The sequence below is a fragment of the Protobothrops mucrosquamatus genome, unplaced genomic scaffold (genome assembly GCF_001527695.2).
Source record: "Protobothrops mucrosquamatus isolate PMUCROS unplaced genomic scaffold, P.Mucros_1.0 scaffold550, whole genome shotgun sequence".
Taxonomy (NCBI): Eukaryota; Metazoa; Chordata; class Lepidosauria; order Squamata; family Viperidae; genus Protobothrops; species Protobothrops mucrosquamatus.
This window is the reverse complement of record NW_015386854.1, coordinates 489,614-513,101: the sequence shown is the minus strand read 5'-3', so window position 1 is coordinate 513,101 and position 23,488 is coordinate 489,614. Positions and strand designations below refer to the sequence as shown.

At 33.4% G+C, this 23,488-nt stretch overlaps 3 protein-coding genes across 3 annotated transcripts; 1 reads left to right on the top strand and 2 right to left on the bottom strand.

Annotated features, from left to right (window-relative positions):
- The first annotated feature begins 8,623 nt into the window (after nucleotides 1-8,623).
- Nucleotides 8,624-9,541, top strand: LOC107288465 (olfactory receptor 14A16-like). The gene has a single exon (XM_015817086.1). The coding sequence runs from the start codon at nucleotides 8,624-8,626 to the stop codon at nucleotides 9,539-9,541; it is 918 nt and encodes a 305-aa protein (XP_015672572.1).
- A 3,359-nt stretch (nucleotides 9,542-12,900) lies between these two features.
- LOC114922647 (putative olfactory receptor 14L1) lies at nucleotides 12,901-13,845 on the bottom strand. Its single transcript, XM_029284364.1, has one exon. The coding sequence runs from the start codon at nucleotides 13,843-13,845 to the stop codon at nucleotides 12,901-12,903; it is 945 nt and encodes a 314-aa protein (XP_029140197.1).
- A 3,837-nt stretch (nucleotides 13,846-17,682) lies between these two features.
- Nucleotides 17,683-18,642, bottom strand: LOC114922646 (olfactory receptor 14A16-like). The gene has a single exon (XM_029284363.1). The coding sequence runs from the start codon at nucleotides 18,640-18,642 to the stop codon at nucleotides 17,683-17,685; it is 960 nt and encodes a 319-aa protein (XP_029140196.1).
- Between the last annotated feature and the right edge of the window lie 4,846 nt (nucleotides 18,643-23,488).

The window sequence follows — 23,488 nt, the reverse complement described above, 5'->3', positions numbered from 1 at the left end:
GACTTTCCCATTGACCAGCATTCTAAGCCCTGAAGATGTCAGCGGATGCCGACGAAAGCTAGGCACTTTTATTGATTTCTATGTATTTTAAAGGTTTTTAATATTCTTAAGAACTTTTATCTCTAAATTATTATTATTAAATTATTTATTCCCTGGTGCTCACGTCTATTGACTGACTTTGAACATATATATATATATACATACATACACACACACATATACATACTATAATGCAAGATTCACTGATGCATAATTTTACAGAAACTCTCAATTTCTGTCTAAGAATTCTGAAGAAAATAAAATGCACTCCACAATATCAAGATGTTAATGAAATAAAATAATGGGCTGAAGGTAGGTGGAGAAATAAATATCTATATATAAACTTTAAAATTTAAAATAATACATTTTTCAAATTACATTAAAATATTTTAAAACAATTTTTGATGTCAGTTTGCCTATATAAAAAGTGAAGTGTATCTGTGTGTGCATGTGTTTGTGTGTGTTTGTGTGTGGTGTGTGTGTGTTTGTGTGTGTATGTGTGTGTGTGTGTGTAAATATGGTTATTAAGTAACTGGAGGAAAAAAATAGAACATGCAGAATTGGCAGATCACATTAATCAGAATATCACATCAGAAAAGATATGTCATGGTGAATTGGTTGGCTATTATGTATCCTTGAATCATTGTGGACAAAAGATAATATAGATTATAAAACATGGTTACTGAAAGGAACATATAGAGAGAGGGTTTATAGCTATAGATCGTTATATCTATTTAGTACTTATCTGTAATTAAATACTTATTCAGAACAAGTAGTGTATTGTTTATTCATCTAACACAGACATCATTTTTATATAATTAGATAGATATAAAAAGATAATTTTTAATTTCCAAGAAAAGTCAAATTTTACCATAATGATATAAAATTGACAAGAGTGAACTAATCTTTCAAATAATATTTTATAGTAGTTCATCAAATCTAATAAATAATTCAGAGCCTGCCTCATTCCTTTCTTTCTTTTGTTCTTTTTTCTTTTTGCAATAGAAATTAATGTATATTTCTATGTATTACAGTTTAACATTAGTGAGATTTTATTTAATTTAATAGTTACAGAATTGCTTGGTGATGTATTTTACACAGAGACATAGGGTTACCAATAGTCATAGCTTTTAGATACATATATAAACTCAACCTTGTCCTACCTGTCAAGCTCATTGTGTTCAGTTTAATGGCTTCTAGACAGCATAGTATTACAGACCAATTAGCTCAGTGTTGTATCAAATTTATTTTATTAGGTAATATTTCTAATATACTCATTCAAACAATAAGAAAAACCAGGTGATTATATATTATATCACTACAAACAAAACATAAATTCCTACCAAGAGGTTGCATCAAACACCTTCATTAAGTATTATATAATTTAGAGTGAAAGTATAACTAATTTATTTTTAATTACAATTTTGTAACTATTTACCTGAGCCAGAAATGCTCTATTTCACATAAAATGATGTAAGCAAATGTAATCCTTATACAAATTATAAATATCCAACATTAAACAATGTTTTTATAAATGACTTTCTAAACTCCACTTTAATAAAGAGATTCTCTCACCTTGAAGTTTATTTACTGAAAAGATGACTCTTCCAATTGGTTTAAGTATAGATGTTTCTGTAGATGTTTTTTGTTGTGCAGAAGGAGATTTTGTTATCTTGCTTACTGTTCACTCCTTTGGGATCACCACAATTCCCATATCAATATACAAAATTTATTGAAAGACTTGCCATTAACTTATAATGTATAGAAGATGGTGACCTTGTGGAATATTTTTATTTTTAATTCAGAACACATCCTGAGTTTGAGAAGCTGTTGAGATTATTTAAAGGAGAATCTTCAACTTTTATAAGATCCATTAAAGAATTTTACTATCAACTCTTTAAGAGAATTTTGGCAATGCTTCTCAATTTCTTTTATGGGTTTATTATGAATAACATAAATGTCTTGTTATGAACAAACAGAATTGCTTTATTTTATTAGTTACATATAATGCACACACAGACACACACACATAGTCATTTATGCACATATGCATATATGCATAGGGACACAGATACAAGAATTTCTTAAAACAACAATTGCTCTTAAATTCATTAGAAATGAATCTCTCAGTCCATCAATTTGTCTCTTAACAGTAGACCTTTCCAACAGCTAGAAAAGCTTCTTAAAAATGAAGAATGGTTGAAAAAGTGATATATATTGTCATCCCTTCAAAGCAGGTCAGGCCAGGAACATGAAACTGCAGAAATTACTACAACTGTATGTGATTGTATCTATAATTATAAATTTTGAAACAGAATTTTGAAAACCTAACATAATCCACATGTTTAAACTGGGATTATGCATTATTGTTTAGAATAAATAAAGCTCTTCTACATACTCCTCCTAAGAACCTAATCACCACCTGGAATAGAAAAGGTTTAAGAGAGAAATGTCCCTGAGTGACCTCTTTTGACCCATGAATCTCTTTGGACCCCATGATATTTGGCATGATACAAAGTTATAACTAATAATCAGCATGGGCTTATTAAAAACAGATCATACCAAACCAATCTTATTTCATTCTTTGATAAAGTGACTAAATTAGTAGACCAGTGAAACAGACTCCATAAAAGAAGAGGTGGAGTTGCACTATATGTAAAGGACTACTATGTTGCTACAGAAATACATGAGACCAAAGATGAAAACCTCCTTGAATGCATAAAAGAAAAAAAATAATGACATTGCCATAGGAGTATACTATAGGCTACCTAACCAAGCAGAAAAAATAGATGTACTTTTTGCTAACCAATTAACAAATACATGTAGGAAACACAGTACATTAGTAATGGGACACTTCAATTACCCTGACATCAACTGAAAGACTAATTCTGCACCAAATGAGAAAGCAAATAGATTCCTGACCAACCTAGCTGACAACTTTATTGACCAAAAGGTAGAGGAGGGAACTAGAGGGATAGCCACACTGGACTTAATTCTCATGAACAGAGAAGAAATTATAGAAGGAGTTGAAACTGCAGGAATTTTGAGTGAGAGTAACCATGTCATACTGGAATTCAATATAATGCAAACACAAGCAATAGAACATAATGATATCAGAGTCTTAGGTTTTAAAGGAGCTGATTTTAATAAACTCCAAGAGAACTTGGGAAAGATTCCTTGGATGAAAATCCTAAACAGGAAAACAACTCAAGAAGCTTGGAAAATGCTAAAAAATATGATCATAAAAGTCCAATCCAGCAAAATACCACTGAAAAAGAAAAACAAGAAATCTAACAAGAAACCATCATGGCTGCACAAAGATCTCTCTGATAAACAAAGACAAAAAGGACAAGTATAAAAGTGGAAAGAGGGACACATAACTAAGGCAGAATATCAGCAGAATTTGGAAAGAAGAAGTCAGGAAAGCAAAGACTTACAACAAAATTCAAACATAATAAAAAAGTTTTTTTCAACATATAAATAACAAGAAAAAAATCAAGGAAACACCTGTCTGATTTTGATGAACATAAATCACCGGGATCTGATGGACTATATCCTAGAGTTCTGAAGGAGCTGGCAGATGTCATCTCAGTACCACTGTATCATATCTATCAACAATCCTGGAGCACTGGGGAACTACCAGAGGATTGGAAAACAGCTGATGTGGTTCCTGTCTTCAAAAAAGGAAGGAAAAAGCTACAGGCGGCAGCCAAAAAAGCCAATGCAATCCTAAATTGCATTAACAGAGGGATTTAATCAAGATCACATGAGGTACTAATACCACTCTATAAAGCATTATAATATCACACCTAGAATACTACAGCCAATTTTTTATAGTCTCCACATTATAAAAAAGATGTTGAGACTGTAGAAAAAGTGCAGAGAGTGCAAAGTGCAAAGATAATTAGGGGACTGGAAGCTAAAACATATGAAGAAGTTTAATGAAGAGAAGGACCAGGGAAGACATGATAGCAGTGTTCCAATATTTGAGGGGCTGCCACACAGAGGAGGGGGTCAACTGATTTTCCAAAGCATTTGAAGCCAGACAAGGAATAACAGATGGAAACTGATCAAGAAGAGATTCAACTTGGAAATAAGGATAATTTTTTTGACAGTGAGAACAATCAACCAATGGAACAACTGCCTTCATCTGTTGCTGGTGCTTCATCACTGGAGACTTTCAAGAAGACACTGGACTTCCATCTGTCAGAAATGGTGTAGGGACTCCTGCTTGGGCAGGCAGTTGGACTAGATGATCTACAAGGTCCCTTCCAACTCTGCTATTCTAGAATAGAATAGAATAGAATAGAATAGAATAGAATAGAATAGAATAGAATAGAATAGAATAGAGCTGGAAGGGGCCTTGGAGGTCTTCTAGTCCAGCCCCCCACTCAGGCAGGAGAACTTATGCCATATCAGACAAGTGACTGTCTAGCCTCTTCTTAAAAATCTCCAGTGATGGAGCACCCACGATTTCTGGAGGCAAGCTGTTCCACTGGTTAATTGTCCTCACTGTCAGGAAGTTTCTCCTTAATTCCAGGTTGCTTCTCTCTTTGTTCAGTTTCAAACCATTGTTTCTTGTCTTGCTCTCTTGTGCTTCAGTGAATAACATGACTCCCTCTTCTTTGTGGCAGCTCCTCAATACTGCTATAATGTCTCCCCTATTTCTTCTTTTCTTTAGACTAGCCAGACCCAAGTCCTGCAGCCATTCTTCATATGTTTTATTCTCCAGGCCTTTGATCATCTTAGTTGCTCTTCTCTGTTTTTTTTCCAAACTTTCAACATCTTTTTTGTGATATGATGACCAAAATTGGCTGCAGTATTCCAGGGGTGGTCTTACTAAGGTTTTATAAAGCAGTACTAATAGTTTGTGTGATCTTGATTCTATGCATCTATTTATACAACCCAGGATAGTATTAGCTTTTTTGGCTGCTGCACACTTTTGGCTCATGGTCAAGCGATCATCCACTAGGACTCCAAGATCCCTCTCACAGTTACTGTTTTTAAGCCAGGTCTCACCCAGTCTGTACTTGTATCTTTGGTTTTTCCTGCCTAAATGTAAAACTTTGCTTTTCTCCACATTGAAATTCATTTTGTTGGACAGAGCCCATTGTTCAAGTTTGTCAAGATCTTTTTGGATCCTGAGTTTGTCTTCTGGGGTGTTGGCTACTCCTGCCAGTTTAGTGTCATCTGCAAATTTGATGAGTTCCCCTTCAATTCCCTCATCTAAGTCATTTATGAGGATATTGAAGAGTACTGGGCCTAAGACAGAACCTTGTGGTACCCCACTGCTTACTTCTCTCCATGTGGATATAGTGCCATTGAGGACTACTCAATGAGTACGGTTTGCCAGTCAGCTACAGATCCATTTAGTGGTGATGTTGTCTATTCCACCTTTTTCTAGCTTACCAAGGAGTAGGTTGTAGTTTACTTTATCAAGTGCCTTACTGAAGTCTAAATATACTATGTCCACAGTATTTCGCTGGTCTATTAGTTTAGTCACTTTATTGAAAATGAAATAAGATTGGTTTGGCATGATCTGTTTTTAACAAACCTGTGCTGGGTACTAGTTATACATTTGTTTGCTTCTAGTTGTTCACAGATCTGTTTTTTGATTATCTTTTCCAGGATCTTCCTAGGTATAGATATTAGACTGATTTCTGTAGTTTCCTGTAGTTTTTTTTTTCCTTTCTTGAAGATGGTAACCACATCAGCCCTTTTCCAATCCTCAGGTAAACTTCCCTGGTGCTCCAGGATTTTTGAAGATATGGTGCAAGTGTTCTGAGATAACATCTGACTTCATCTTCACATGTTATGGTTGTCTGCTGATAATCAGCCTTAGTTATGTGCCCCTCTTTCCATTTTTTGTATTTGTCCATTTTGTCTTTGTTTGTCAGAGAGATAACTACATTTTTTCTTGTTTTGTAATTTAGACTTTCAAATCATCATGAAAATTGGACTTAATCTCCAAGGAATTCTATTGAAACACAATAGAAAACAAGAGTGACATAATTAGTCTTCTTTTTCATTCTTCGTAGTGCATGAGAAGAGGCAACATATAGGTAGATTGTCTTCCAGGAAACAAATTAAGACCAAAAAAAAAACACCACCCAACAACAGTGCTAAGTAAAGACAATCATGACTATTTACTCAGGATTTCAGTTAGGAAATAATTGTGAAATACTGTATATAGGAAGAACATAATGCATAATGTGACAGAAATATTTTTTTACTCTGTATCACTGATTTTTAGGTAAGAATACAATACTGTTTCTTCAAGATTTGGTTATTAGCCTTAAGGTCTGAAATATGGCAAAAGTAAACTAATACTTCAGCCTGTTGAAAATATATGACTAGAATGTACAGTATGTGCTTGTTTTCAAATATTCACCCAGACAAAATAACTGAACTTTATACCTATTGTATCTATGTAAACAGGAATCAAGTTTCATAAATCAAATTATCAGAAGAAATATGTCAGGTTATGTCAGTGCTTAATGATCTCACAATAACATAGAATAACTCTTTGTAAGCATTCAAATGTATTTTTATACATTTAGAACTTAATACAAAAGGAATCTAATTTTGCTTTGTACAGATAATAAATAATGATTTGATTATATTGTTTAATATTGGTTTAATTTAACACAGATCTTAATTAATTAATTAATTAATTAATTACAATTGCATGCTCATTTACATAGCTGTGGGCTTCAATGAACTCAAGGAACATAGTCCACACAACCATGTATATGAAAGATGAGATTTTACTGGAGTGCTTTATGAAATGTTGATATTTGCATATGATGTGGAGCATTGGATGATAATTTTATATCCAGTTTAAATCAAAAGAAGTTATTGTTGAACAGTGATATATAACATTGTTTCTCTCTGTCTCTCTACCTCTATCTCTGCCTGCCCCCCTCCCACATTTCCATCTCCATCTCCACCGCATCTTGCCCAACCCCAAGTATGGCTGTATATATATTGTGTAAGTCCAATAATTATTTTAGGAAAAATGAAAATATTAGAAAAAAATACATTGCTACCTATGACTCAGATGTGTATTTGATTGCCTACCAAGTTAATACCTTTTTTTTTCAATTCTTCAAAATGATTTTTTATCAATGGAATCCACTGTAATGTAAGTTGTCCAATATAATATAGAAAGAAAAAAAGCATTGTATATGTGTGAAGCGCCTTTTACATTTTGAGAATGAGTAATCTATTTTATATACTTCATAATCTAACAGACACCTTAACAGAATATAACAGAATGACAGAGTTGGAAGAAACCTTGGAAGTCTTCTAGTCCACCTCCCTGCTCAGGCAGGAAACCCTATAACATTTCAGACAAATGGTTGTCCAGTCTCTTCTTAAAAACTTCCAGTGTTGCTGCATTCACAACTTCTGGAGGCAAGTTGTTCCACTGATTTAATTGTTCTAACTGTCAGGAAATTTCTTCTTACTACTAGATGGTTTCTCTCTTTGGTTAGTTTCCATCCATTGCTTCTTTTCCTGACTTCAATTGCTTTGGAGAATAGGTTGACTCCTTCTTTGTGGCACCCCCTTAGATATTGGAACACTACTATCATTTCACCCCTAGTCATTCTTTTCATTAAACTAGACATACCCAATTCCAGCAATTGTTCTTTATATATTTTATCCTACAGGGCCCTAATAATCTTTGTTGCTCTCTTTGCATCTTTTATAGAGTCTCAAAAACTTTTTTACACTGTGGTGAAAAAAACTGCAATATTCCAAGTGTGGTCTTACTAAGACATTATAAAGTGATATTAACACTTCATGTGATCTTGATTCTATCCCTCTGTTAATGCAGCCTAGCACTGTGTTGGTTTTTTGGCAGCTGCAGCAAACTGCTGGCTCATATTTAAGTGATTGTCCACTAGGACTCCGAGATCCCTTTCACAGTTACTATTATTGAGCATGGTACGACCTTTACTATATCTGTGTATTTTGTTTTTTCATGCTTAAATGTAGAACCTTACTTTGTTCCCCATTGAATTTCACTTTCTTAGATAGGGCCCAATGTTCAAGTGTGTCAAGATCCTTCTGTATCTTGAGCCTATCTTCTGGAGTGTTGGCTACTCCCGCCAGCTTGGTGTCATCTGCAAATATGATGAGTTGCCCATCTATTCCCTCATCTAAATAGTTGATGAAGATATTGAAGAGTACTGGGTCTAAGACAGAGCCTTCACCTACTCTCCAAGATAACATTTCCTACTTATACTGCATTCTTGGAACTATCCATATGTTAGATGTTATTTTGTTTTATGGAAAATATAATAATTTTATTTACACAAAATGGGTTTGCCATAAAGTGGCTTATATTATGCAGAAGTAAAACAATATCATTTTGTTTTATATTTTTAAATGAATGAAAACAGATAATAAAACATAATAAAACAGATAATAAAAATATTTTATTTCAAACATATAATAATTATAATAGATTAGTTTGCATATATTATTATTATAATTAATAATTCTATACCTATATTTATTTCCTAGACTAATATCCTATGATACTCTCTTTACGCCCAGAAGGAGTCAGAGAAACTAAATGGGCAACCAGTCTGCTGTGACAGAATTCCTTCTGATGAAATTTTCTGATGATCGTGATTTGCAAATTCTGTATTTTATAATGTTTCTTGTCATCTACTTATTAGCCTTAATTGGAAATTTCCTTCTTGTTATTGCTGTGATTCTAAACCAGCACCTTCATGCTCCCATGTATTTCTTTTTGGTAAATTTGTCATTCTCTGATGTTTTTTTAATCTCAACCATGATCCCTAAAGCCATGGCTACTTCTTTGACAAATAACAGGGAGATCTCCTATGTTGGATGTGCTGCTCAGGTCTTCTCAGTTATCACCTTTGGAGGTTCTGAGCTTGCCTTGCTGACTGTCATGGCTTATGACTGTTATGTGGCCATCTGCCATCCTCTGCAATATACGCTAATGATGAACTGGGATGCCTGTTTACAAATGACAGCTGCTTCCTGGATAAGCAATCTGATCCATGCTTTGCTGCACACCATATTCACTTTCAGGTTAAATTTCTGCAAATCCAATATAATTGAGCAATTTTTCTGTGATGTTCCTCATCTACTAATAATTTCTTGTACTGATACAAGAATTAATCAGTTTCTGATTTTGGTTGTAGGGATTACTGTAGATTCATTATGTAGTGGGCTCATTTTTATTTCCTATAGCTACATCTTCTCTGCTGTACTAAAAGTCCCTTCAGTTCAAGGCAAATATAAAGCTTTCTCTACATGTACTCCCCACCTGACTGTATTTTCGTTATTTTTTATCTCTGCTGTCTTTGCATATACGAGACCCCAAAGTCTATCCTCCCATACTTTGGATTTGCTCTCTGCTGTTCTCTACACAGTTTTGCCCCCACTCCTCAATCCTTTCATTTATAGCTTCAGGAACAAGGACATCCAAAAGGCCATGTGGAAAATGCTCAAGAAGTAAAAGCAGAAATTACATTTTGTTTTGTGAGGAGGCATTGGGTTTAAATATGCCAAATTAGTAAATAAAAACCCATCCTTTTTTCATGTACCAACCTGTGAAGAATTTTGTATTTTCTTACTTTAAATAACTACATGTTATTTTTTAATCACCAAATCCTTGGAATTTGTACAGAATGGAACAGCCTATGCCTGTGGTCTACTGGAATGGAAGAGGAGGTAGAAAAGATGTTAGGAAAGTCAGTTTTACATACGCTATCCTAAACAAATGAAAATAACCCAACATAAAACAGTTGATGTCAACTCCAAATATATTTTGACCTGAATCAGGTTCTTGCATTTCTGAAGAGGTGGGAAAATCAGGATGGTTCATGGGCAAAATAAATGTAGTAAAAATACTGAAGACTACTTTTATGGACATATTTTTTATTCTGTGTCATTTAGAAAAAAATATTTCTACTGGTGAGAACCTGCTTAATTTAATTTTGTGTTTGCATGATCCCAGGTGGAAAAGCAGCAGAGTCTTCTTTTGACCAATTCACCAGGCATCCATGTCTAAATGAAGCCAAAATTATTGAGTCAGAATTTGAAAAAGATCATGATTTATTCAAGTTATAATAATATTTTTTCAGTTTTTTGAACTTGAGGATATACAAAGTTTCTTATCAAACTGAGCTTTTTGTTTGGTTGTAGATTTTAAGAACAATCTTACACCATATATCCTTCTATAAGTCTGAAACACTATTGTGTGGTATTTCTCACATCGGATAAGTGCATTCATTGTTCATTCTCTTTAGCAGAATACTATGCACTTTTTTAAAAAAATGTCCTGGGAATTATATGGGTTATGTAAATAACTGTTTAAACAACATGTCTTTGTATCCTGTGATAGATTCTTGGTACTGAGGAGAATTAAAATAATTAAATTTTAAAATTGCAGAAATTCTAACCCAACTTTAAATGAACACAATTGAAAATTCACTTTTATGCTTATTCTGTCCAATAATAATGCTCTTTCTCTTCTTTTTTCCCCAAATTGTAAGTATCTAATTTTTCAGAATTCAGTCATGTGGTTATTAAAAGATGTGTATTATTAATTCATCTTCAATTTACAATAAACTTGCATATGTGGCTGTTATAGAAATTAATGTATTTATCATAGAGTAGACTTGGTAAAGATACAGTAAATAATCATTTGAACTTCTGATTCTTAAAGTGGTGGCTAAGATCTTAGAGAATTGAAATAAAATTAGATTCCTTTTATTTCAAAGATAATAAAGAGTTTTAGGAGACAAGAAAGAAATTGTTCTGATTATTTTGACTTTTTCCAATTAATATTGAGTTCTTTATTAGGATCAAATACTGGAAAACAGATAGTCCCAAAGGTGCTCTTTTCACGAGACAACTGGACTTTCTTCTTTTTCTTTGAAGACGTTTCAATTCTCATCTAAGAAGTTTCTGACTAAATGGTGGGGAATGAAAGGATTTCTTGGATGAGAAGTGAAACGTCTTCAAAGAAAAACAAGAAACTCCAGTTGCCTTGTGAAAAAAGCACTTTTGGGACAAACATGACCTGGATGACTGAGAATCACCTTAGACATTTGGAAAATAGATAGTGGAAATGGAACCCAAGTAGTACTTTTGGACTTGCTATTGTAAGTCATAAAATTTCTTGGTTTTGATACAAGCAACCTTGTATTCTGCAGTTGATTAGGATTATAGTTACTAAAACTGTTTAATTGGGTTGGTTAGGGCTGGAAGAATTTAAGGTCTAGTTATCTGAAAATCTAGAGATGCTGCTTGCTCTTGTCTCTTTCTAGAGGCTGCTTGCTCTTGTCTCTTTCTGGGTCATATGGTTTTGGGTGAGGGACTACTGCAAACAGGAAAAAAAATGACAAATAATTGGATTCAGCAATTCACACCATCTTAATATTCATTATTGTTCGAGGCAAAATATGGTGCTGTAGAACTGGACTCAAAATAAATAGATCCAGGTAGAAATTAATATTCATTCAAGAAATGTAATACTCCAAATTCCTCAACATCTAACAAATTTTATTTTATTTTCTTGCTAAAAAAGGCAGGGATATTGAAATACCTTTCAATAAGGCATTTCTATCCCCTCTGCTCCATAATATCTCAAGATACTGTATTTCAATACTCATGCCTTTTTTTTTGTAGGAAGAAATAAAATCTCTTCAATTTGTTAGATATTGAGGAATTTGGAGTATTGCATTTCTTGAATGTATATTGATTTCTACCTGGATCTATTCATTTTCAGTCCAGTTCTACAGCACCATATTTTGCCTCAAACAATAACGAAAATTAAGATAGTATGAATTGCTGAATCCAATTGTTTGCCATTTTTTCCTGTTTGCAGTACTATGTCCATTATACAGATTATATTTGAATTTATTTTGTTTCAATAAAAATAAATTCAAATATAATCTGTATAATGGACATATTTGCATGTTATTTCAACAGTCTCTAGAATATGATTGTTTGAGCAAACAAATAGGCTGTATGATATGCAAATATTTCATAGTGGGAAAATATGAGGGAGAAATAAAGAAAGTGATGATAGAATGAATCATTTTAAGATGCTAAAGGCATTAGGCAATAGTCAATAAGTCAATATCTGTGACTAGTAAGATTCTAAACCACAAATAGTTCAGAGAGCTGGAAAACAAAAGTTATAGAAAGTGATCAATTCATAGAAATGAACACCAGCACCCATAAATGGTAATGTCCCTTATACAAGCCTGGAATATTACTGAAAATATTACTGTAGTGAGGACATGAATAGAAGTTGCAGTGGGATATGGGAAATCATCCTAAATAAGCCACAAAAACCACAAGGACTTTTCACAAATAGAGATTATAAAGTTATTGATTTATTTATTTGTTAAATTTCTTGCCCATCTCACCATGGGGCCACTCTGAGTGGCTTACAACAATACAATGGAAAAATGGTAAAATGTAAGCATAACAATAGTAAAGCAATGAAGCAATAAAAAATAAACAATGAAGGTACAACAGTACAAATAAAAAGAACATTGGGATAAGCAAAAAGTGAACAGGAGAATTTGTCAGTTAATTAGTCTAATAGTCACCTCCAATGTGGCATTCCCCCACTAGGTCAACAGGCCAACCAGCAGAGCCAGGTTTTCAGGTCCTTGCAAAGGACAGGAGGGTGGGGGCAGGCCTCATCCTGGGGGAGCAGAATGTTCCAGAGGGCTGGCATTACCGTAGAGAAAGCTCTTTTGCTGGATCTCCCCACCCTGAGTTCCTTGACTGAGTGGATCCCCAGCAGGCCTCCTCTGCCAATAAATTATGTTTTTGAAATACAGCTTATGTAATCAATCATCTTATTTTTAAGGAAGGGAAAGAAGCCCATTTTTTCCCTATATTCCACATGGCTTTCTGAATGTCCTTATTCCTGAAACTATAAATGATGGGATTCAGTAGTGGTGGCAAAACTGTATAAAAAACAGCAGAAAGCAAATCTACAATATATGAGGAAGAACCTTTTTGTCTCATATAAACAAATATTGTAGTGCTGATAAATAAAGTAAAGACAATCAGGTGGGGGATGCAGGTTGAAAAGGCTTTGTATTTGCCTTGAATGGAATGGATCTTTAGCACAGCTGAGAAGATGTAACCATAAGAGATAAAAATTATCCCACAACAAATTGAGCTAAATGTACTTCCTATCACAAAAATCAGTATTTGGCTTGGTCTTGTATCGCTGCAAGAAATCTCCTGTAAATGAGGAACTTCACAGAAAAATTGCTCAATCCTGTGTGACCTGCAGAATTTCCATTGAAATATTACTACAGTTTCTAGCAATGCATGGATCATACAGGTGAGCCAGGAAGCAGCTGCCATTTGCATACAAGCATCCCAGTTCAGGATGAGACTGTATTGCAGGGGATGGCAGATGGCCACATAACGGTCATAAGCCATGATGGTCAGCAAGGCGAGCTCAGAACCTGCAAAGGTGAAAATCGAGAAGACTTGGGCAACACATTCAGTGAAGGTGATCACTTTGTTATCTGTTAAGGAAATGGCCATGGATTTGGGGATGGTCGTTGAGATGTAGCAAATATCTGAAAGTGACAGGTTAGCTAAAAAAAAATACATTGGGGTGTGAAGGGGGCAGTTCAGGGCCACAGTGATAACCAGGAGAACATTCCCTATTATGGCAATTAAGTAAATGAAGGAAAACATCACAAAATGCATAATCTGCCCATCACGGTCATTGGAAAATCCCATCAGAAAGAATTCTGCCAGAGTGGATTGATTCATTTCATTTCATTCAGACTGTAGAGGAAAAAGAGATGAGAATACACAGTTAGCAGACATTTTTTAAAAAAATCTAAGGTCTTGCTAAATGTCAGTATATTGTCTGTGCAAAAGAGATCAGTAAAGAAACTAGTAAATAAGGAATGCAGAAACAACCAAATAAATACAGTAATTAATTGGTTTGCAAATGTTTGTCATAGTCTCTTTATCAACCTCTTTCTCATTCTCACTAGTTTACAAGGAAAAATAACTCAGCGATAGTGGAAATATAATACTGAACTAAAATCACTTTGAGAAATATAGTGTGTGCTGATGGAGTTTCATATGTTTTGAAGAACTGATAACTATATATGATTGTAGAGTCACATTGTATCCATTTTAGTAAAAACAAAAGGAGTGCTCTACAATAAGGCATTGTTGCAGTTGTTTTTTCTGTCATTGCAAGATATCATCCCTTGGCAATAACAACATTAATAATAACAACAACAACAACAACAACAACAACAACAAAATACAAAGACCTACAAATAGAAATAGAAAGACTGTGGCAAAGGCAAGCAAGGGTAGTACCAATAGTAATAGGTGCCTTGGGTGCAATCCCAAAACAACTAGAGTACCACTTGAACACGATTGGCATTGACAAATTCGCCATTAGTCAATTGCAAAAGGCAGCCTTACTAGAAACTGCTTCCATCCTGCGACGATATCTGTAATACCATCAAACATCCACATCTGCCTATCCCAGGTCCATGGGAAGGACTCGATAGGTAGACAAAAATGCCAAATCCAGTCTGAACATCTGGCTGACTGTGCGATTAATAATAATAATAATAATAATAATAATAATAATAATAATAACAACAACAACAACAACAACAACAACAACAACTGAAGACATAGAATGGACTCAAAGAAACCTCTAAGACTATCCTTCAGGACCTTTCAACTCATCCTTTCTCACTTGTTCTCCCTTCTGTCTCTCACAAAGAAATTTTAAAAAAAATATTTTAGATATCTTGCATATATCTAACTAATCTAAGTTTAATTAATTTCCATCTAATTTATGTTAAATGGATATAAATTCTTCTTGTATTTTATTTTATAAATATACATTAAAAAACCAAAATCTTATCGTTAATGTTGGAAGGTAGAATCAATACTTCTAGTGTTTTCCCTTACTCTATTAAGCAGTTAAGATAAGGTCAACTTACTGATAATTTCATAATATTGATATTATTAGCAGTAAAAACAGGGAGATTTGAATATTTACATGTGATTGAATTGTGTAGTGGCACTAAAATTGCAACACTGAAAACTGAGGAAAGTTTGGAGGTATTTCAGAAGCAAATATCCATATGTCCATTTGAAAAAGATAATATTTCAAATTGAATGTAGGTGATGGTAATACAATTAAACCATTAATATTTAAATTATGCATGTAATATTATTCAGTATATATTGCCACTTGGATACAGATGAAACTAGATGTCTTGTAATGAAAAACATAAATATTTATGGAAGTATAACATGCACTATACTCCCAAAGCAGCAAAAACTGTTTGTATTTTTTCAAGAAAAATGGTGGTCGTGGTTTGTTGCAACTGATGCAGACAATGGAGTGAAAAATCAGATTTTTCCTCAGCAAAGAGAAAAAGTTAACAAATGTTTGCAATAAAAATGAAAAATGGATATGTTTGACATCTGAAAGAAATTGAAGGCAGGATAAAGAAGCAAAATTAGGCAATGGTTTTCAATTGGATCCATCAAGAAGGGAAGAAAAGGCTTAATGTTTGCAAGACAGGAACAAACAGTAGCAACAAATTCTATAAAAAAATAAGAATAGGAAACAACTTCCAATATAGCTTATACAAGAAAAATGAGACTATTGATTACCTAATCAGTGGCTCTAGTAAAGTTCTTATGATGATAGAAGTCAAACAGACATATATGTATTCTTTGTATTAATTCTATTTTGTACCACATTTTTTTATACTAAATAAACTCTTTAATCTTAAATTTTAGCTGCCAATGCTGTGAAAGTATATTACTTACCTCTCATTTTCCTTAAAATATTTGATATGCTTGAATATGTATCATCTTTAATATAAGAAATATCTGGTATGGGGAGCTAGTACAAGTTGAAATAATGTTATCTCTGTTTTCTATTATACTCCCAGGAGTCAGTCCTTGGAGAAGATCATTGCATAATGATGTCCAAATAAGTGGAATGATTACCTATGTTTTCTACAAAACTTTTCTATCCTGCAGGTCCTGACTGAGTCTTCATTTCTGTCTCAGAGTAGTATTCTGCTTAGTCAGCACAACTCAAAATAATTAATTCCTGGAGCAAATAATTTTATTTCAGTTTTATAAATCATGATAAGAATCCTTTCTCTCCTTTCTGAATTTGCTTTCATTGTTTTTCCTTTGACTTTTTATGGGAATAGAAATTATTTTAGTTAAGTTTTGTGTTTTAGTTGCTTTCTTTACAGGAAACCAAGAATGTAAAGTTGTCCAAAGCAATCAATCTTTTTCCAGGAACTTGATTTTTTAAACTGGAAAATGTTGGTATTTTGCTCATAATACAAGACCTTACCCAATTAATAGGTGTAGAAACACTTATAAATGGAGCTGCTGATTTACATCTATCTGTGAACTCCATGCTTGCTAAAAACAGTAACCATGAGAATGTTCCAAAGCAATTTTGGACTGCTTTTTAAAAATGTAGGTTAAGCAAGCCATCATTCCCTGGTGGACTGGTGCAAGAAGAGATTTCAGGACTTCTGTTGAATTGATCCAAACTAGCACAAATAAGAACCCATAGTAGGAACTCCATTATAGTGATATGGGCAGCAAACTATTGATTTTTTTCACCTTTATTGTGTAGCCACCTGGCAGTCCTGTTTAGTATAATCTGGTTCTTCCTGCAGAAGAATGAACCACAGGATTTATTGGAGCATTTCTATCTAGCAGTTAAAGTTACTTGGATCCACTCAGAGATAAATTCTGACTGGAAGGATCCAATTCCAATGCCTGGGCAAGCTGTTGCATTATCTGAAGTGAGTTTAATTTTATGACTGCCTAATTGCCCAATCAACTGTCTCTATTCTAATTTCTAGTGATTTTTGAATCCAGTTAGGCTAACAACACTAGCAATTTTCTTCTTCTCCTCCTCCTCCTCCTCTTCCTTTCCTTAGTTTTGGAAGTATGGTTATAGATGGAGTGCTAGATTGGAACAGGAGAGTTCTAAGTTCATAGTATCTAGTACCAATCCCTTTACAAACATGAAATTCATTAGTAAAAGTTTCTCAATTTATTGCAGTTCTGATTTATATTTTCTTAGGAAACAAATGTGTTTGGATAACAAAGTGAAATGCTTTCAACTAAAAATGAGTACATCAATAAACAATATAAATATATCCAAATATCATCTCTATAAGATCAATATCTTCAATGCATATATTTTTCGAGTCAACAACCAGAAGGTTTATTCAAAGTTTGTCATTCATGACCAAATATATTTGCCTATCCACTTATTAGAAAATACAGAGAAGTGAAAACAGTAAGTTACATACAAACATCCATAACAATTGAGAATGTGAATGTCAATTATGTGATCAGAAGCAAACTTTCCAAAAAGGGAAAAAAAACACTCCTGCAAACATATACACTCCATGAATTTCTCTGCATAAAGAGCTCAAGGGACATTTTGAAATATTAGTGAGAAAGTAAGAACTTGCAATTGAGGAATGGAAATCATTGGAAACCTTTCACAAGACTGTTGCATAGATAGTTATGACCACAAGATGTATTTTAAATAAGTACATTAATTTTTCTTTTTTAAAAAAGTGAAAATACTTTCACTGCTGTTTTTAACATGGCTTCTTTCATGTTCTTATTCCTGAAGCTATAAATGATAGGATTCAATAGTGGTGGCAAAACTGTGTAAAAAACAGCAGAAAGCAATTCTACAGTATGAGATGAATGGCTTTTGGGTGTCATGTAAGAAAATAAAGCAGTACTGAGAAACAGAAAGAAGACAATCAGATGGGGAGTGCAGGTAGAGAAGGCTTTGTGTCTGCCTTGTATTGACTGAATCGTTAGCACAGCTGAAAAGATGTAGCCATAAGAAACAAAAATAATACCACAACACACTAAGCTAACAATGATTGCTGTCACAAAAATCAGTGTTTGACTAGTTCTTATATCAGTGCAAGAAATCTTCTGTAATTGAGGGATATCACAGAACAATTGTTCAATCTTACGTGACCTGCAGTATTCCCACTGAAATACAATTACAGTTTCTAGCAAAGCATGGATCATACAGATAATCCAGGAAGAAGCTGCCATTTGCATACAAGCATCCCGATTCAGGATAAGGCTATACTGCAGAGGATGGCAAATGGCCACATAACGATCATAAGCCATGATGGTGAGCAAAGCAATTTCAGAACCTGCAAAGGTGAAAATCGAGAAGACTTGGGCAGCACATCCAGCAAAGGTGATCACTCTGTTATCTGTCAGGGAAGTGAGCATAGATTTTGGAATGGTGGTTGAGATGAAGCAAATGTCTGAAAATGACAGGTTAACTAAAAAGAAATACATTGGGGTATGAAGGGAGCAGTTCAGGGCCACAGTAATAACTAGGAGGACATTCCCCATTATGGCTATTACATACATGAAGAGAAACATCACAAAATACAGAATTTGGATATCATGGTTGTCAGAAAATCCCATCAGAAGGAATTCTATCAGAGTAGATTCATTGGTCATTTCATGTTTTTCATTTATTGGAGACATTCTGAGAAAAAGAGAAGAAAATAGTTAGTAGATATTAATATCAAATCTTCTAAATTACTAAATTTCAATATAGCCCCTATGAAAGAGATAGTGGGGAATTTAGAATAACAGATTGCTTTTGCAGTGATAGAAATAAAATCTATTATTTCTTTTGGATTGCAAAAAGAGAAATAGATATATCTGATACACAGCACAGAATAAAGGAGTTTTTTTTAATTCTACAATGGAAATGGCAATCTATTACTTTACAACATAAGGACAACAGAAAGTGAAGAGTGAAAACAGAAGAGTGAAATAAAATAAGTTTCAGAATAATAGTTATCTTTAATGGAGTGGCAAAAAGTTTGAAAAATTAAGTGCTATGATGTAGCGTACTATATGGATTTTGATTTTTTAGAAAGTGCTCTGTTAATATTATTGTTACTGCTCTTATTGCTTTTGTAACTTCTCCTCCCTCTATTCAAATTAACAGTAACCAAAAAAACCCTGAGGATGTACGGAATGGATTGAACAAAAAATAAACATTTCTTTCAGCCACTTTCAGTCTTTTCTTTCTTTTTATTTCTTACTAACAGTACAAAAAAAATACCATTAATTATGCATACATTCATGCATAATTTGAATGTATCTGCCTAAAGAAAAATGAGAGCAATTAACTTTTGTGCTTCATTCAAGTGAGTGGGTATATTTTTGAGTGAATGGTATAATTTCTTCTTAGAGCTTATATCACAAACCCACATTTAAAAAACAAAAAAACAAAATATTTTTATAACTGATAGCTCCAGGAAGAATTTAGTGCATATTCATTTGTAATATTGGGAGTAATTAATAAAGTATCCTTCATCTATGATTACTTAGATGAAACTGAATCATGGAATTACTGTAAAATCAAAGCACTGAAAATGGACAAAAGTTCTTAATGATTGGGTATTTTAGAAACAAACAATATTTGTATAACCATGTGAAAGAGAAACAATCAGTAAATATGTAACATGCATTAGATTTTTTTAAAAATAAAATCTTAGGCAGAGGTTTATATAATGAAAACCAGCAATACTTAACTATTCTAATACATTGCATGGCAGATATTGTTGACTGGACAAAAGTGGAACTAGATGCTTTAGAACAGAAGATCCAAAACTTTTGACAATAGATCATGAACCACACTCCAAATATCTGAAAGGAAAATATTTTGAATGTTACAGAATCAAAAGGTGGCATGTAAAACTGGTTATAATGGCAAATTAAGAATTACACAGACAGATAAACCTATACACGATTACTACCTGAAAAGAAATTAAAGGCAAGAGGAATAGGAAAATGACTTGGCAATGGCTTCAGATTAGATATATCAAGAAGGAAACAGAAGGCTTAACATTTGCATCACAAGGACATTTATCAACAAATGCCACAAAAATGTAAAGTAAAAAACACCCCATAATAACCCCAAATAAAGATTATTCATAGAAAGATAAGACTAGCAAATGAAGAAAAACAAATGTCATTTATAAATATAGCTATAGAAGCTAATACTAGAGTAGCTCAAAAAAAAAACTGGAAAAACTTATAAAGTATCAATATTTAAAAAGGGAAATAAGAGATTACAGAATAAAGAAGCATTTTTCCATAACTCGTGGAACTATTGAGACTTATAACTACTAAATTACAAAAAGAGTTGACAAAATTTGAATTATTTTATCTCACATTTTCTTGGAAATACATGTACATTATGACAGAATTTGGAAAATTCTTAGGCTTTTGAATGAAGTTTGAATTGACTCTAAAACACTAACATTTATCAAGGATTCTTCATAAGAAAAATAACAACCTGACATAAATGTATTTTCTGTATTCATTCTTTTCCTGTACCATAGCCTTTTATATTAACTGAAACGGTAATCTTACATTTTATATTTTGGTGCTATGGAAGGATGTTATCTCTATTTTTCCCCTCAAAAGATTGGTAATGCCAATATGCTTGATCATGTATCATCTTTAATATAATAAATTATACTATGGGGAGCTAGTAGAAGTAGAGTTAATCCTATTTTCCATTATACCTCTGAGAGTAAGTCCTTTGAAAAGATTCTAGACTGCATGATGATATCTGGGTTGTAAATTAACAGAGATCAACACTGTTGTCTATGTTTTCTGTAGATTAGATCTTTTCAATCTAATTTAATAACCCTTTTGTAGACTGTGTACTATAGAAATAAAAAAAACCTAGATTTATTGCATACCATAACCAATGTAGTTTTAGTTCAACTCTGGAAAAAATATTTACTTACAGGATGGGCCAAACTAACCAAATGGAAGTATAATTGCATGTCACATTATAACACAGTATTACTTCCTTGTTTTTCTGAAGTTTGAATCAGTTCTAAAATACAAGTAGGAAAAATATATTTAAGATATAATTTACTTTAAGTTAATTCACCCCATTTCCACAGATGGAAACTAAGATACCTTTTCATAATATTGCTTACATTCACTGCCGGTCACAAAAGGTATTTGTAAAGATGGGAAGCCTGTTTAATATATTTTTATTAAATTGAAAAAATCCCAGTTGAAGAACCATCAAACACTTGATTTTATTAATTCACCAGATACCCATGTCTAAATGGAACTTCATCTTTTCAAGTCAGAATTTTAGATGGATAGACTATTTGTTCTAGTTAAGATCTTTTCAGTTTCTTGAACTTGGAGTCCAAGCTTCTGAAAGAATCAGTTCAACAACAGTTGCCTTTATCTGAAGAATTATCTACATGCTCTTTTTCTGACCATGCAGCAACTTGCCCTTGAAAGGGTGGGGTTTTTTTGGTCCAGATAGGACTTTCTGGTCCTTATGTTGAATTTCATTTATACCGTACATATTACTAAGCATCCTGGAGCATAAGCCATATTCCAGACATATAATCCTTGCCCTATGATATCTGCCATAATTCTTCAGTTTCTTTTCCAACCCCCACTTGACCTTTTGACAGAGCAGCCTTTAGGCTTATCCAGGCCTTAGTCTGTAGGCACTTAAAATCAGAAGCTGTGGCTTATATACTAGGAGGCTGGAGTATTTCTTCCTTCACCCCAAAATTGCTTGCTATTGCTTATATTAGCTAGCGTTGAAGTTTAAAATTGAAGTCTAAATTGTAAGGGAGTAAGGAAGTTCCTTGCTTCTAGCCATTTCTGGATTTCCTGGATTAATGCCCCAACCAAAGGCTTCTAAAATGAAAAACAAAAAAAACAAAAAACAAAAACACCCTTCCTTCCTTCCTTCCTTCCTTCCTTCCTTCCTTCCTTCCTTCCTTCCTTCCTTCCTTCCTTCCTTCCTTCCTTCCTTCCTTCCTTCCTTCCTTCCTTTGAATATATGAATTTCTTTTGCAGATTGATGTTTACTGTTTTTTTCTATAGTAACCACAAATTTAGTGGTTAAAAAAAGGGTTTTAGTTAATTAACAAAACCATGGCAAGGCTCCAAGGTGGGAATCATGGGCAATTCAACATCAATGAAGCTGGAAAGGGTATAAGTTGGAGCTGGGAAGGCCAGGTGATACTCTCATTCATTGGTGGGAAGACTGAGGCAGGAATTCTGCATATTTTTTAGAAAGCTTGTTTAAATATCCAACTAGAATTAGATGATCATGTTCCATCTGTATGCAGCTAAAATCCATTATTCCATACCTGAAATAACTGTGAGTGGGTTGTGGTAAAGTTCTCTTTTGAAAATTATAGAATTTAATTGTAGAATAATCACTTGTCTCCTCTTCTTAAGACTAAAACACATAATTTCCTTCAGTCTTTTCTTGCAGGACTTACCGTAAGTTCCAAGTCACTGATCATTATTAATGTCCTTCTTTTAATTTGCTTCAGGTTACTTTAATCTTACTTAAAGCCTACTAGCAGAATATCACACTGAAGACATGGGTTAACAAATACAGAAGTATATAAATGTAGTCTTTATCAAGATTTAGCAATGCTAAATTTGCCCCCTCCCCCATCCTTCCACAAGGGCCTGAAGACATGACTCTGCCAGTTGACCTGACGACCCATTACATCAATGGAGGTAATTGCTGTACTAACTAGTTGATTCCACCTCCCCTGAAGACCCTGCTCCCCCTTCTCTCATCCTTTTAATTTCATATTGTATTTCCATTGTTTATTTTTGTTTGTTTGTTTTATTCCTTTACTATTGTTATTTTTATATTTTTAAATCATTTTTTCCTGTTTTATTGTTGTAAGCTGACTACAGAATCCCCACAGAGAGATGTGTGGAAAATATATTTAACAACTAAATAAACCTTTTATTGATGCATCTTAAAATTACATTTTCTTTTTTGATATTGATGCTTATTAATGCAAGAATTCATGAGTTGAAGTCCCCCCCCCCAAAAAGAACATCATAATCCAGCTTCTCTAACTGTAGGCAGGAGCTTCTAGAGTACATGGGTGATAAAATACTTTCAACATAGGGAAAGTGCACAACATTTTCAAGATTGACAGGTAGTGACTTCTATTACAATGATTATTATTTTTTCTTCATTTTGTATACTATTGTAAATAGGTAAATGAGAAGGAATGCTATAAAGTAGTTCTCAGACATCAGAAAATCCAAGTAAAAATCTATTATAGTTATTTGATTGAACATTTCTTTTCTTGATCAAAAATTCTGAAAGGGAAGAAAAAAATATTAGGAAAATAACATTTTAATACTTTTTCCTCCAAACTTATAATCAGTTTTGCAAATCTGAAACTTAGATATAAAGACTATTGATGTTTTATTCAGAAATAGCACTAAGGATAACTAATAAATTTAATAGTATGAACTTTAAAAAAACACGGCATGCCATTGAATT

Excerpts from the sequence above, each read along its gene's own strand:
- LOC107288465 (XM_015817086.1), top strand. The coding sequence starts at position 8,624 with ATGGGCAACCAGTCTGCTGTGACAGAATTCCTTCTGATGAAATTTTCT.
- LOC114922647 (XM_029284364.1), bottom strand. The coding sequence starts at position 13,845 with ATGAATCAATCCACTCTGGCAGAATTCTTTCTGATGGGATTTTCCAAT.
- LOC114922646 (XM_029284363.1), bottom strand. The coding sequence starts at position 18,642 with ATGTCTCCAATAAATGAAAAACATGAAATGACCAATGAATCTACTCTG.